The 13,263-nt window shown below is 43.6% G+C and overlaps 1 protein-coding gene across 3 annotated transcripts in view; it reads right to left on the reverse strand.

Annotated features, from left to right (window-relative positions):
* The window catches only part of USP13 (ubiquitin specific peptidase 13), a 122,694-nt gene that overhangs the window by 48,581 nt on the left and 60,850 nt on the right, over positions 1-13,263 (reverse strand). For all 3 annotated transcript variants that reach the window (XM_082624885.1, XM_082624884.1, XM_082624886.1), the window contains exons 9-10: positions 8,568-8,639; positions 8,121-8,214 (exon numbers count right to left, since the gene is read on the reverse strand). In XM_082624885.1, the coding sequence (XP_082481011.1) occupies positions 8,121-8,214; positions 8,568-8,639 (166 nt within the window). The remainder of the gene's footprint in view (positions 1-8,120; positions 8,215-8,567; positions 8,640-13,263) is intronic.

The following is a 13,263-nucleotide window of genomic DNA, read 5'->3' on the forward strand; positions in this document are numbered from 1 at the left end:
AGCCAAGAGGGAGCAAACGCACTAGCTCAGGGAAAGGCTCTGCCTTGTCTCCAATCTCCCCAACCCTTGATCCTTGGCTCTGGAGGGGCCAGAGTGGGTGGGAGGAGGCAAAGAGGTGGAGCAAGGACAAACAAAGACCAGAGGATGCCGACGCTGACCCGTCTACACTGCCGGTTTCCAAGCCTCCTGAGCTTGGTAGCGGGAGAAGCTTTAAACAGGCTTTAATGTGAACTGGGCTTTTTAATGCTGGTCATCTGCAGGAAATCCAGGCACTCTGCCTGGGATACTCCAAAGAGGCAGAGTGGAAGACCCACATCACCTTTAAAGACAGAGGTGGGCTCAGGATAAAGCTGTTTCCATCTAATAATGGTGTTACCTGTCGCCTCGTTTAATACTCACAGTAACCCTATGAAGAAGGTACAACCATCATCCTCATTTTGCAAGCTAAGGAAACTGAGACTGCAGAGAAGTGCCACAAAGGTCTGTCAACTGAAAGCGGTCTTACGACCAGATTATTATGCAGCCAGCAAAGAGGAGAACCAGAATGAACTCCAGGTTCTGATCCCAATTCCAGGCTCTCGGCAGCAAAACCAGAGTGGCAGCTGTAGCACAGCACGTCTCAGTGAGACAAACCTCCCCCTCGCCAATCAAGCAGAAGTAACTCCTGTGCTCTCTGCAAAGGTGCATCCACTTCTCAAAAGCTCCACATGCTCAGCTTCCAGGCCACCTCCCCCTCCGCTGAAGTCCAGAGAACTTGCTCTCTGGGCCATCACTGAGCACACAGCACCAGGCCTCCTACGTCCTTTAGCTTTCAGCCCGCTCTGGCCCGTCTCCTCAGCCTGACTGCAGTCCTTGGCAGGCAGAGGCCTTGTCTCACACTTCTTTGGGATCTGGACACCAGGGTCAATGCCCAGGGTCTAGAGGCCACGAGAGGTGTGCACAGTCACACAGTCAGATGCAACAGGTGATGGGAAAACTCCAACAGCTATCTCCCTGCCGCCACAGGGCAGTTCTACATATAAAATCTCTCCAACACACGTGTTCTAAGCAACGTTTCTAATAAAACTCAGGTGAATTTTCCTGTCCTGCTGAAAATATATCTGACCTAGGCATCCAGCATTTCCCGACCACCTCCTTCGTGTATAACACATCGGGGGTTCTGCCCTCCAAGAGCTGACAGACAACGGCAGGGTGGGGGCGTGATGAGAGACAACACGTATCTATAACAAACGTTAGGGAACACTGCAGAGGACTTGAAACAGTGCTGACAGCGCTGGGAGAAGAACTCCCCAAAGTGGCAGCATCTGAGGACTTGGAACCTGTACATAAATGACCAGCTTACACACACACACACACACACACACACACACACACACACGGCTTCAGATGTGCTTCTAGGGCTAAGTGAAGACCAATTTATATCTGATGGTCAGCTTAACTACCCACACATACACCTCCCGAAAGGAATGTAAAAGTTTGTAACTTTCTCCAATCACAACGCCAATGTATATCTACATGGTATCAGCCAACACACGCATGCAAAAATAATGCCTTACATTTGCATAATGACTAACACTTATTCATTCAATAGAAATTTCCCGAGTGTTGTAAAATGTCAGACACTATTCTATGTGCCTGGATGAATATGTACCAGGTGCCAGCCATAGCTCTGAACCCTTTATACATGCATCTTACTTAAATCACCCAACTTCATGAGGTGATTACTATTATTATTTTCTCCACTTGACAGATGAGGAAACCGAGGCAAAGAGGAGTTAAGTAACTGGCCCAAGATCATACAACGAGAAAAGTCAATCACAGTCTCTCTTTATCCGTCTGTCTTTCTCGTTCTCTTGTGTCCTAATACTGCTTGTTGCACACATGTGCCTAGTTCTCACCTGTGATGTCCCTGAGTCCCTCTTACCAGTTGCTGAGAAGAGTGGACAGTCTGTGTGGATTCTGGGCAAGCCCTCTTCAAACCCACGCACCCCTGGGGCCAACATCACAGGCCAGGCCAGCAATGACATGTCCACTCTGGGCAGTGCAGAGACACCACTTGGAATACATCTATTCGTGTTGTGCACTTCGGCTTAGGCACGCCCATAAGCACACACTCACTGCCTGCTGCTGCTGCTGGTCTTAATTCTTACAAGCTGTGTGTGGAACTTGAGGTGGCTGCCCGTCCCCATCAAAGCAGCTGCTTGGAAAAGTTTACTAACTTGCTGAAAACAAATTCTGAAAAGCTGGCTGCTGCTCTGTGCCACCATGTGGTTGTACAGCTGGGAGGAGACGTCTCAATGGAGACCCTGGTGAAAACTCCAGAGACTCAGCCCCGCACTTGGACTGCAGCCCAGCCTCATTCATTCCCCTCCCATGCCTCTTCTCTCTCGGTGCCCATTTCAGTTCTTTGTTTTCCCTCAACTGACCTTGCTTAATCCCTGGTGCAACAGACAAGCTATAGCTTGAGAATTGATGGTCACTGAGAAGTTATTTGAAAAGCTTCCTAACCGGAGAGATGTTGCCTCTCCCTCCCCACATCTCACAGCAGACCAGCTCCTGGCCCTCACAGCTGGGTTGGATTTATCTCAAACTCGGCCGCCCCACACTTAATACCTAACCATCAGCTGACCCCTCCGCCTGCACCCACGTCCCACACCTATTCTATCTCTGATTTCTGAGGGGAGGTCTCACTAATTCCCATGTTCGACTATTACTATGTTCGCTTCATGTCTGATAGAAAATCAAGCTATAAAAAAAATGAGCCTGAATCTAATTAAGCTTCCAGATCTAACTTCCAGCTTGTAAGAAACACAAGCTAAACAATACCTCAAGGAAGCAATCATTAGAGCAATCCTGGGGCAAATGATCCAGCTCCTTCAACAAATCAATCGCTTGCAAAAAGAGAGGGACTCTGAAAAGATGTCTTTGATACTGCAGGGGAAAATCTGTATAGGGGCTGGGTGTTGGCTGATACATTTTGTTGTAATGCTTTAAGCAACTTTCAACATGATATAAATGTTTTTAAAAAAAGAAGGTATTCTAGTTACAGGTGCATACTGAATATTTACAGGTGAAAAGGATGATGCTTAGATTTTGTGTCAAGATACTGTGGGGAAAGGAGAGGAAGGGAAGGAGGAGGGAAGGGAAAAATTGAGTTCAGGAGGGACTGATGAAACCAGATTGGCAGTAAGGGTGACTGCTGAAGCTACACGATGGCACATGGAGACTCATTATACTTTGCTCTCTACGTGTGTGTATATTTGCATATTTAAATAATTTTTTTAAAAGGTCAGGCTCTAGAATAAGGCAGTTACTTAAAAGAAACCAAAAAGCCTAAATAAGAACCAAAAGGAATTCCCTGTCAGTCCAGTGGTTAAGACTTAGCGCTTTCACTGCTGTGGTCCGGGTTCAATCCCTCGTCAGGGAACTAAGATCCTGCAAGCCATAAGGCACCGCCAAAATAAATAAACAAGAACCAAAGAAGTAAATCAAAGAAATAACATGTTTCCTGGTTGGCACTGGGTCAGTCTCATCACCTAGTGTCCCCTACGGGCCCACCACCAAACAAGACTAGAGAGATCAAACTGACCAAGAATCAGACCTGCCTTCAGGAAGCTCTCGCTCTTGTTGTGAGCTGCCCCTCGGACCCCAGAAGCAAAGGCTAGTCCTGACAACTAACTTTATAAGAGGGAGCCCCAGATAGTCTCCTAAATAGCATCCACCTAAGGAACCTGTCATAGTTATAGGGCGCTGTACTTACTTTCTCCATCAGCAACTGCAAAACAGATCAGCTAAAATTGGAGAGAGGACTACCTTGATCAGAATCTTTCCCAAATGCTTACACAGAACTTTCTGTTTAACACTGCAACCAAGAAGGCAGCCAGCCAGTGTCCACTCATATTCCTCTGAGGCTAATGCTTTAATTAATAAACAAGCAGCAAGACTGAGACTTTATATCACTTTAGAGCAACGGTTGTACAGATGCTTATGTTATAAGATCACAGGAATGAAAAAAAAATACATGCATCTCAGCCTGTCCCCAACACACAGGTGTATGTCATCTGCTGATTTAAATTTTTAACCTTAAACCACAAACATTGGACCAGTAATTCCTAACTCACGTCCAAACCCCAAATCTCCTAAGCTAAAGGAACAGAGGGTATTCCCCCAAGCTATTTTTTGTATTTCAAAAGATGAGTTAGAAATGTTACATTTGCCCAAAGTAGGAAAATGGAGGTTAGTGAAAACAAAGTTCTTATGTTTGGAGCTAAAATTACATCATCTGGAAGTAGAACCCTGGTTATATCATGTTGATCAAAAACTGAGACCAGCAATTCTGTGTCAAGGATTAGTTAGATGGGAAATTAAATGAATTGTCACTTAAGAAACAGTTTGTTCGGAATACAGAATTGTTAATAATGTGCTATCTTCAGAAGGAGAAACAAATTATGGAGTATTCAGCATTAAATTGTGTGAAAGCACTGTCTTAGAATGCATAAAGATCAGGAATATTATTTTTTGAAGAAGAAAAAGTGTCCTTTTATAGTGAGGAGGTTTTAGCTACTATAGATGCAATTTAATTTTAAAAATCAATTCAACAAATTTATACAGAAATGGCAGTGCCCCCAAAAAACACTGCAAACATTTTTATAGATGAAATGTGTGTTAAGCATGTATACAAAAAAAACTAGATTTCACCTTGGTCTGTAGCAGAGCAACTTAATATCCAAAAGTATATATTTTAGAAATGACCCAAGATGTGAGTAGCCCAAGTTACTGGGCTACCTGGTAAGTCCGCAAACTTTAAGCAACCCCCTTTTTTTTTTTAACTTTTTATTTTATATTGGAGTATAGTTGATTAACAATGTTGTGTTACTTTCAGGTGTACAGCAAAGTGATTCCGTTATACATATACATGTACCTATTCTTTTTCAAATTTTTTTCCCATTTAGGTTGTTACATAATATTGTGCAGTGTTCCCTGTGCTACACAGTAGGTCCTTGTTGGTTATCCATATAGCAGTGTGTACATGTCAATCCCAAACTCCCAATCTATCCCTTCCCTGCAACCTTCCCCCGTTCTGTAAATAAGTTCATTTGTATTTTTTTTTTAGATTCTGCATGTAAGCAGATTATCATACTATATTTCACTTCCTCTGTCTAACTTACTTCACTCAGTATGACAATCTCTAGGTCCATCCATGTTGCTGCAAATGGCATCATTTCATTCTTTTTAATGTAAGCAGCCCCTTTTGTCATCCACCTACCAGCATCTACACACCGAGGCACTGGGAGCCTGAAACAAGTACTGGAACAACTGTTAGAGAAGCAGGACAGTGCAGTGGTCAATACTGCACACACTCAGGGCCAGACTGCCTGGTGTAAACCCCAGCTCTCCCACTCCCTGGCTTTGTAACTTTAGGTTAGGATTCTGTGCATCCATTTCTGCATCAGTGAACATACAGGAAGGGCCTAGCCTTTCGTAAGCGCTATGTAATGCTAGTTATTGGTATCTCTGGTGGTGACCCTGTAAAAAAGCATTCCTGCCACATGGCTCTGTGTTCTCTCCCCTCCACCACACATTCCTTTTGTAATCTATCCTCTTCTTTGCTTCAGCACATCTTCTTTCATCTCCTGGAGCATTTCAGGCTCATCTACAAGATAAGACACAAACACCAGAGACCTAGGACAAGACCACCTGACCAAAGGGCTCCTGAGACCTGAAAGAAGAAAGATTCGCACAAATTGGTTTCTCTGAAACCAACTGCCAGTGAAAATCCTGATGCCTCAGAAAGTAATTCTCTCCACTGTCAAGAGGAGTGGAGATTTTACAATGAATTACTTGCCTGTTCAAGTAACAGCTTGAAACTGGCACCTCCAGGGCCACAAAGAAAATCATACGGTCAACTCAAGCTCATTCTGAATGTTAAAGGGACCCAATTGATCCTAGCATGTCGGAGCAGGGAAAGGACTTTACAAATCATCTAGATCAAGGGTCACATACCCAAATACCCAGCGTACCAGCCAGGTCACAAATCACAAAGGGACTGGGGACAGCTGGGGACAGTGTGTCCTGTATGAAGGGAGGGCTGCTACTCAGCTCCAGCCACTGCTGTCACGGGCCTGGGACTGCCAGAGGCTCTGAGTGTTTAAAAGAAGCTGGAAAGTCAGATTCTGAGGAGGAGGGGAGGTGCAAGCAAAACACACCTGCAGGACAGATATGGTCCAAGTGCTGCCGGGTTTCACACCTTGAACTAGACAGGGCAGAGCAAGCCTCAGACCCCTGGAGATCACATGGCTACCATGCTAATCTAATGGTGGGGAGGGGACTAGGGTCCCCAGCTGTTCACAGACTAAATAAAGAATATGACTTATATAAGAACTACTTTTTTTCTAATGTAAAAGGATATTGTGATATTAAAACCAAATTTTCCTTCCAAACACTGCTAAATTGATGAGTTTTCATTTCCCATTTTCTCAAATGAGGAGATTCCAAAAGCACAACCGTCCTGTACTGTACACAGATTCTATTTACATTAGAGAGGGGACCTTCACACTTGCACTATTCACAACCACCAGCGAGACCAATCTTCCATTTGATGGTTGAGACTGAAAGGTTACGGGGCTTGCCGCCGTCTCCAGATCCCTTAGCAGGAGAGGAAGCCAGGCTCCCGAGTCCCAATTAGTCTCCGTCTCCTCCACCAGGGCAGGTGGCCTCTGCCCTGAGAGTGGCCCAAGAAGTGACAGCCTGGATGAACACCCAGGATAAATGTGATCAAAAACAACACTTGGGGCCAAGTTTTTTCACCATCACCTCTTCAAAGTTCCACAGGAGCTCAGAGGTAGAAGAAGCCTAGATAACCTGATAGCCCAGACCACCTCAACTGCATCCCAACTGGGGGTCTTCCTGTCTGGCGTGGATAAGGGACTCATTGTTGCAATGCTGGGTAACAATGCCACTGGAGGACTTAGGTTTGCCTGGCCATGACACTCTGATCTCCAGGCCTGGCCCTCAGAATGTCTACATCCCTCTCCACCCTCTCACAACCCACTTCCCTCTCCCCAGCCCCAGACACTGCCTCTGTATGTTCCCTTCCTAGTCTCGCTTCTCCTGTTTGCTCCATTTCCCCAACTAATTGGCTTCCTGATGAAAAAGAACTTATTCACTTTCGATTCTTGCTCTCAGTCTGCAGGCATTAGTCAAGGATGACTGACTTAAGCTGGGAGCACAGAGGTCACACACTTGAGACACAGAACTGAAAGAACTTGCCCACTAAGTCAAGACAAGGTACCCTGGAGGCAGAGCAGGGGCTGGGGAAGCGGGGCCTGCATTCCACCCAAGATGACTGCAGCTGTGGGAGCCAAGACCGCCAAATATAGCTGTGTAAGCTGTGCACTGCACAACTCCAAGGGCACCACTCCAAGAGGCCAGGCTGCGAGTGGCGCCATCTGGAGTTGCGTTAACAAAGCAGCCCAGGGAGGGGTCAGTGGCCCAAGCTGCAGGCACATGGAAATGGATGTCTGGCTATTAAGAGATGAAGCACATCTTTCAATGAGTCAAGTAATAGTGACTGAATGGCCAATTGAGTTTCCTGTACTGGAGTGTGCTTACAAACTCCCTGGCAGCTTAGTTAAAATGAGGACTTCCCAGCCCTCCCCAGAAATTCAGAATCCTCAGCTCTAGGGGCGGGATAGGAATATATGTGTTGTTTTTTGTAACAACCAGCCTCTTGAGAAACCCTAGCAAACAGAGTTGAGGCTTAGGAGAACACAAACACTACAAGGGCCAAGATTGGGTTACCGAGGGGAAAATGTTTATATTTTTATACGTTTATTCCTTCCATTCCAGCACTACTTTATGAATAATATTATTTCTAAAGACCATTAATGATGGCAATCACATATAATCCATGAAGCAAATGCCACCAGAAACCCCAACCCTGGCTATTCCTTACCACGATTTTTAAGAGCAGACAGACACCCTAGACCCTAAAATGAAAGAGCTATTTTGACAGCTTGTTAAATTGATGGCCACCATTTGCCAAATCATAGAAATCCATGCTCTTGCTGAGAAGGTTCCTCTTTCCAGCATTTCAGTGTGGCAAATACCCAGACACATACCTTGGGCTCCTCCTTCATCACCTGTTCAATGAGCTCGGATTTCATGGGAGGTTTTGAATACTGGCCTGAGAGAAGGCCATGTCCTAACTTAGTCCTGGACAGGAGGGAGAAACAGACAAAAAGGTTATTGTTGTTTCCCCTCAGAGATATTAAAATTACCTACAAATTTCAATAAGTACAGCTGCTTTTAGGTGGAACACTGTATCTCAATTACTCACAAATAACTTATCTGTTTGATTCTGCTTGATACTGATTCCATTTTCAACTTCTCTCAGTACTTTACAATTTTACTGATTTTTTTCTTTTTACAAAAGCAACCCATGCTTATTTCAGAATACTTTTAAAAATACAGACAATAAAGAAGAGAATTGCCTTTAATTCTGCAACTCAGAGAAAACCACTATGAACACTATATCAGATACTTAAAAATTACAACAGGGCACTTACATCTGTGTGTTGAAATCTTGTGTTGGATCTAAAGGAGAGTAGTCAAATATTCTTGGCAGATTTCCTACATACCTAGAAAATGAAAAGCAACAGTCAAAACATAGGAACTGAGAGATGAACAGAACCAAAATAAGCTATCATCCTAGCTATGACCTTTTTGCCTTTCTGTCAACACTAAATCATCCACGTGAAGAGAATTTTTTCCTGAGATCCTACCTCTGCAATCATATTCATGGGCCTCCCTAAAATGTTTATGCTTCTATCAATGGGTCTCGACCCCAGGTACAAGTTAGAATCCCCTAAAGAGTTTCTAGAAAAAATAAGAAAGCCAGAGCCACCCCCAGATGTTCTGATTTCACTGCCTGAGGTTGAGGCCTGGGATTTGGAATCTTTTACAAGTTCCCCAAGTGAGTCTAACATGTAGCCAGAGTCAAGGACCACTGGCTTACGCCATCTCAACTACCTTCCCAAAAACGAAAGGTAAGGTGAGGAATTGTTCTGGTGGTGTCAAAATGAATAATGACAGCAGTAACAACCGCCGTTTCTGAAGCGTTTCCTAAACTGCCTGATTAAGACTTCATTACAACCATACGAGGAAGGGATTATTGTCGTTACCTCATTTGAGAGATGAGAAATCAGGGTGCAAATGCATTAGGTGCCTTCCAAAATCACCCAAGAGGGAGTGCTGAAGCCCAGAGTAGACCCAGGCAGCCTGGCGCTCAAGCTGTGCCCTGAACCATGCTGCCAGATGTACCTGCCCCATCCACAGTCCCTTGTGCAGCCCACAAGCCCTCCTTCTGACCAGTTTACCTGACAGAGCAGTCTAACTGTAACCATCCATCTCTCATCTCAACACACAATCATCTCTTTTTTTTTAAATTTTCCTCCAAACGTGTCAAAAATATATTTTCCTGTATTAGTTGTTTCCAGTAGTACATATCTGTCAGTCTGTCTACAGAGCAATCTTCAAAATTAAGTAGATGAATAAACTAATATCTTTTTCATTGAACAAGGATGTTTTTCAAAAGAGAAAGCATATAAGTGAATTCATTACATTTAAATAATTATACATAGATTGGGAATTACTTGTTTTAATTTTTTTAACATCTTTATTGGAGTATAATTGCTTTATAACGTAGTGAATCAGCTATACGTATACATATATCCCCATATCCCCTCCCTCCTGCGTCTCCCTCCCACCCTCCCTATCCCACCTCTGAAGGCGGTCACAGAGCACCGAGCTGATCTCCCTGTGCTATGCGGCAGATTCCCACTAGCTATCTATTTTATGTTTGGTAGTATATATAAGTCCACGCCACTCTCTCACTTCGTCCCAGCATACCCTTCCCCCTCCCCGTGTCCTCAAGTCCATTCTCTACATCTGCATCTTTATTCCTGTCCTGCCCCTAGGTTCTTCAGAACCTTTTTTTTTTTAGATTCCATATATATGTCAACACACAATCATTTCTTTCACTTCTTAAGTTCATTTCCTATTTCACATCCCCTGCTTTGTGCTGTTCACCTTTCCTCTTGAGGCTTGGACTCTCTGAGCCTGACAGCTCTAGGAAGAAGCATCCAGAAGCAGATCCCTCTCCCTGTCCCTTCCTGCACCCTGCCCTGCCTGCTTGACCTCATTCCCACCCCTCTCTCCCAGACCACAACGCCCCGGCCATTTCCCCTTCTTGCTGCCCAGGGCACACCAAGCTCGCTCCTGCTTCAGGGTCATGCCATCCTGCTGTCTCTTTCCTGGAATGCTCTCTCTACGGATCCTTGCTCCCTTTCATGTTCCATATCACCTGAGCCTGGCTAACTTTCTTCTTGGCATGAATCACTATTTGCAACTATACAATTTATTTATGTTCTTGTTTATTATCTATCTTTCTAGAGATCACATTCTAGAATATAATCTCCATGAAGGCAGAGACTTTAAATGACTGCATCTCCAGCACTAGAACAGCATCTAACATGTAAAAGGCACTCGATAAACATGTGTTGAATGAATATATTCAGATCATTTAATCACACAACCAATTTTCATAACTGACTACCTAATGACCCAACAGAACAGGCATTACTGCAGTAAAGTCTTGGCAGAGAACCATGATACACTACAGTTAGTAATGACCTCTAATTAGATCCCTGAAATACTAGAAACTTCTAGGCACCTGCTGATTACAAACTCGGAATTTGTATCCAAGGTTATGTAGCAACATAAAAATTAACAGAGCACACGTCTCTGGAATAGTCCCATTCAAATGGCTTTTGGTTGTATCACTAGAACAATTCCATTTAGAAATTTTCAGTGGACCAAAAGCCAAATAATAGATAAACCAAACTATATTCAGAGTCAGAGGTTGCACTGAAGAATTCTTAATTAATATACAACACGATAAACATTATAAACATTAGCTCTCTTACAATCCAGTCTTTATCATATCTCAAAACCTGACAAGACAAAAAAAAATCCACTGGTAAGATGAACGTTAGTGAAAAGCTTACGCTTTCCGGCAAGGTTGATGGAGAAGAATAAAGTTAAAGGGGGTAAACCTTTGATGTCAGAAAAGTCCATTTTGCTAGTAATTTATATTCCTTTTCTAATCAATGAGGAATATCCTCTATTACAACAAAATTAAATTAAAAGGCAGCAGTAGGGGCTTCCCTGCAGTAGTTAAGAATCCACCTGCCAATGCAGGGGACACAGGATCGAGCCCTGGTCTGGGAAGATCCCACATGCCGCGGAGCAACTAAGCCCGTGTGTCACAACTACTGAGCCTGTGCTCTAGAGCCCATGAGCCACAAATACGGAAGCCCACGTGCCTAGAGCCCATGCTCCGCAACAAAGGAAGCCACTGCAATGAGAAGCTTATGCACTGGCAACGAAGAGTAGCTGCCGTTCGCTGCAACTAGAGAAGGCCCACGCGCAGCAACGAATACCCAACGCAACCAAAAATAAAAAATAAATAAATAAAATTTTAAAATTAAAAAAAAAATTTAAAAGGCAGCAGTAATGCTGGATAATTTTTAAAGTATCAATGCTTATAGCTTCGATTTGTAATCTAGTGGTTTTCAAAGCAAAAAACAGTTTTGCTATCTGACAATCCATCTTCGTTGTCATTGAATTCGTACACCAGTTTATTTAGATTTGCTCCTCATTGGAATTATTTTGAAATGTAAACTGGGTTCAAGTGGCAGGCAGGGTATCCAGGAGTCCAGCTGATGTTCCCGAATTACACCGTGGTTGTGCATAAGTCATTTAATCTCTCTGTGAGTCACTCTTTCTACTTACAAAGTAGAGATACCAGTCCTGGACGTAACTCCACTGAGTTAGTCCCACTGGGGAAAAAGGAGTTTGAAGAGCAAGTACTTCAACCCAGTGATATTCAGTAAAAGAACCAAAAGACCGAGGACAAGTATGAAAAATAAGTTGCTCATGTTCTAATATATACAGTAAATGTTTAGGAAATAGAATACAAAATGTTAGATACTACAAAATTCTACAACCCTTGAAACAAGATCAGGTGAGAGATTCAAATCTTAATTCCAAATTATAGACATGAGGTACATTTTTTTTTTTTTTGCGGTACGCGGGCCTCTCACTGTTGTGGCCTCTCCCGCTGCAGAGCACAGGCTCCGGACGCACAGGCTCAGTGGCCATGGCTCACAGGCCCAGCCACTCCACGGCATGTGGGATCTTCCCGGACCGGGGCACAAACCCGCATCCCCTGCATCGGCAGGCAGACTCTCAACCACTGTGCCACCAGGGAAGCCCTGAGGTACATTTTTTCATTGAAGAAAAAATTCAGAAAGTTAACTGTTCATCAAACTTTGAAGTGTAGAAAATATTTTCAAAAACTGTAGGCTGTAAAGCACTAAAACTTTTGTTGCGCTTTGTAACAAAAGAATATGTCTTCCATTCTAGTTTAAAAGAAATAATAATTATACAACACCTACCATAAGGACTTTCCCTCAATAGTTTAAAAAAAAAAATCTTGGAGCATGAGACAGATAAGATGAAGCTACACTGTTTCCAAATCAAATGATAATACAGCTATGAGACGTGGGTGAGAATTCATAAAAATAATACAACGCATGATGCGTATCTCTGTAAAGGTTTTCGCATCTCAGAGCTTCAAACTTGCTCCTCCTTTTCTGCAAAACCCTATCTACACTCCCCCTGCACATCAGTCAAGGTGAGTATCCCTTTGTGTGTCCCTTCTTCAACGAGATCCTCCCTGACCACCTCCTTCCCTTTTCCTTCATGGAATTTACCATATTTATAACCATGCAGTTGTTCTTACGATTACAGATACTCCTCAGCAAAGGATGGGGTTACATCCCAATAAACCCATCAAAAGTTGATGATATCATACATTGAAAATGCATTTACAATACCTAACCTATCAAACATTGAAGCTTAATCTAGCATACCTTAACTATGCTCAGAACACTTACATTAGCCTACAGTTGGGCAAAATCATCTAGCACAAAGTCTATTCGATAATAAAGTGTTGACTATCCAATCTAGTTTATTGAATACTGTACTGAAAGTGGAAAACAGAAAGGCTGTCTGGGTACAGAATGGTTGTAAGCATATCAGTTGTTTACCCTCAGGGTCGCATGCCTGCCTGGGAGCTATGGCTGCTGCCCTGCCCAGCATCACAGGAGGGTATGTACCTCCTGTCACTAGCCCGGGAAA

This window comes from Mesoplodon mirus, assembly GCF_964341445.2.
Source record: "Mesoplodon mirus genome assembly, chromosome: 6".
Taxonomy (NCBI): domain Eukaryota; kingdom Metazoa; phylum Chordata; class Mammalia; order Artiodactyla; family Ziphiidae; genus Mesoplodon; species Mesoplodon mirus.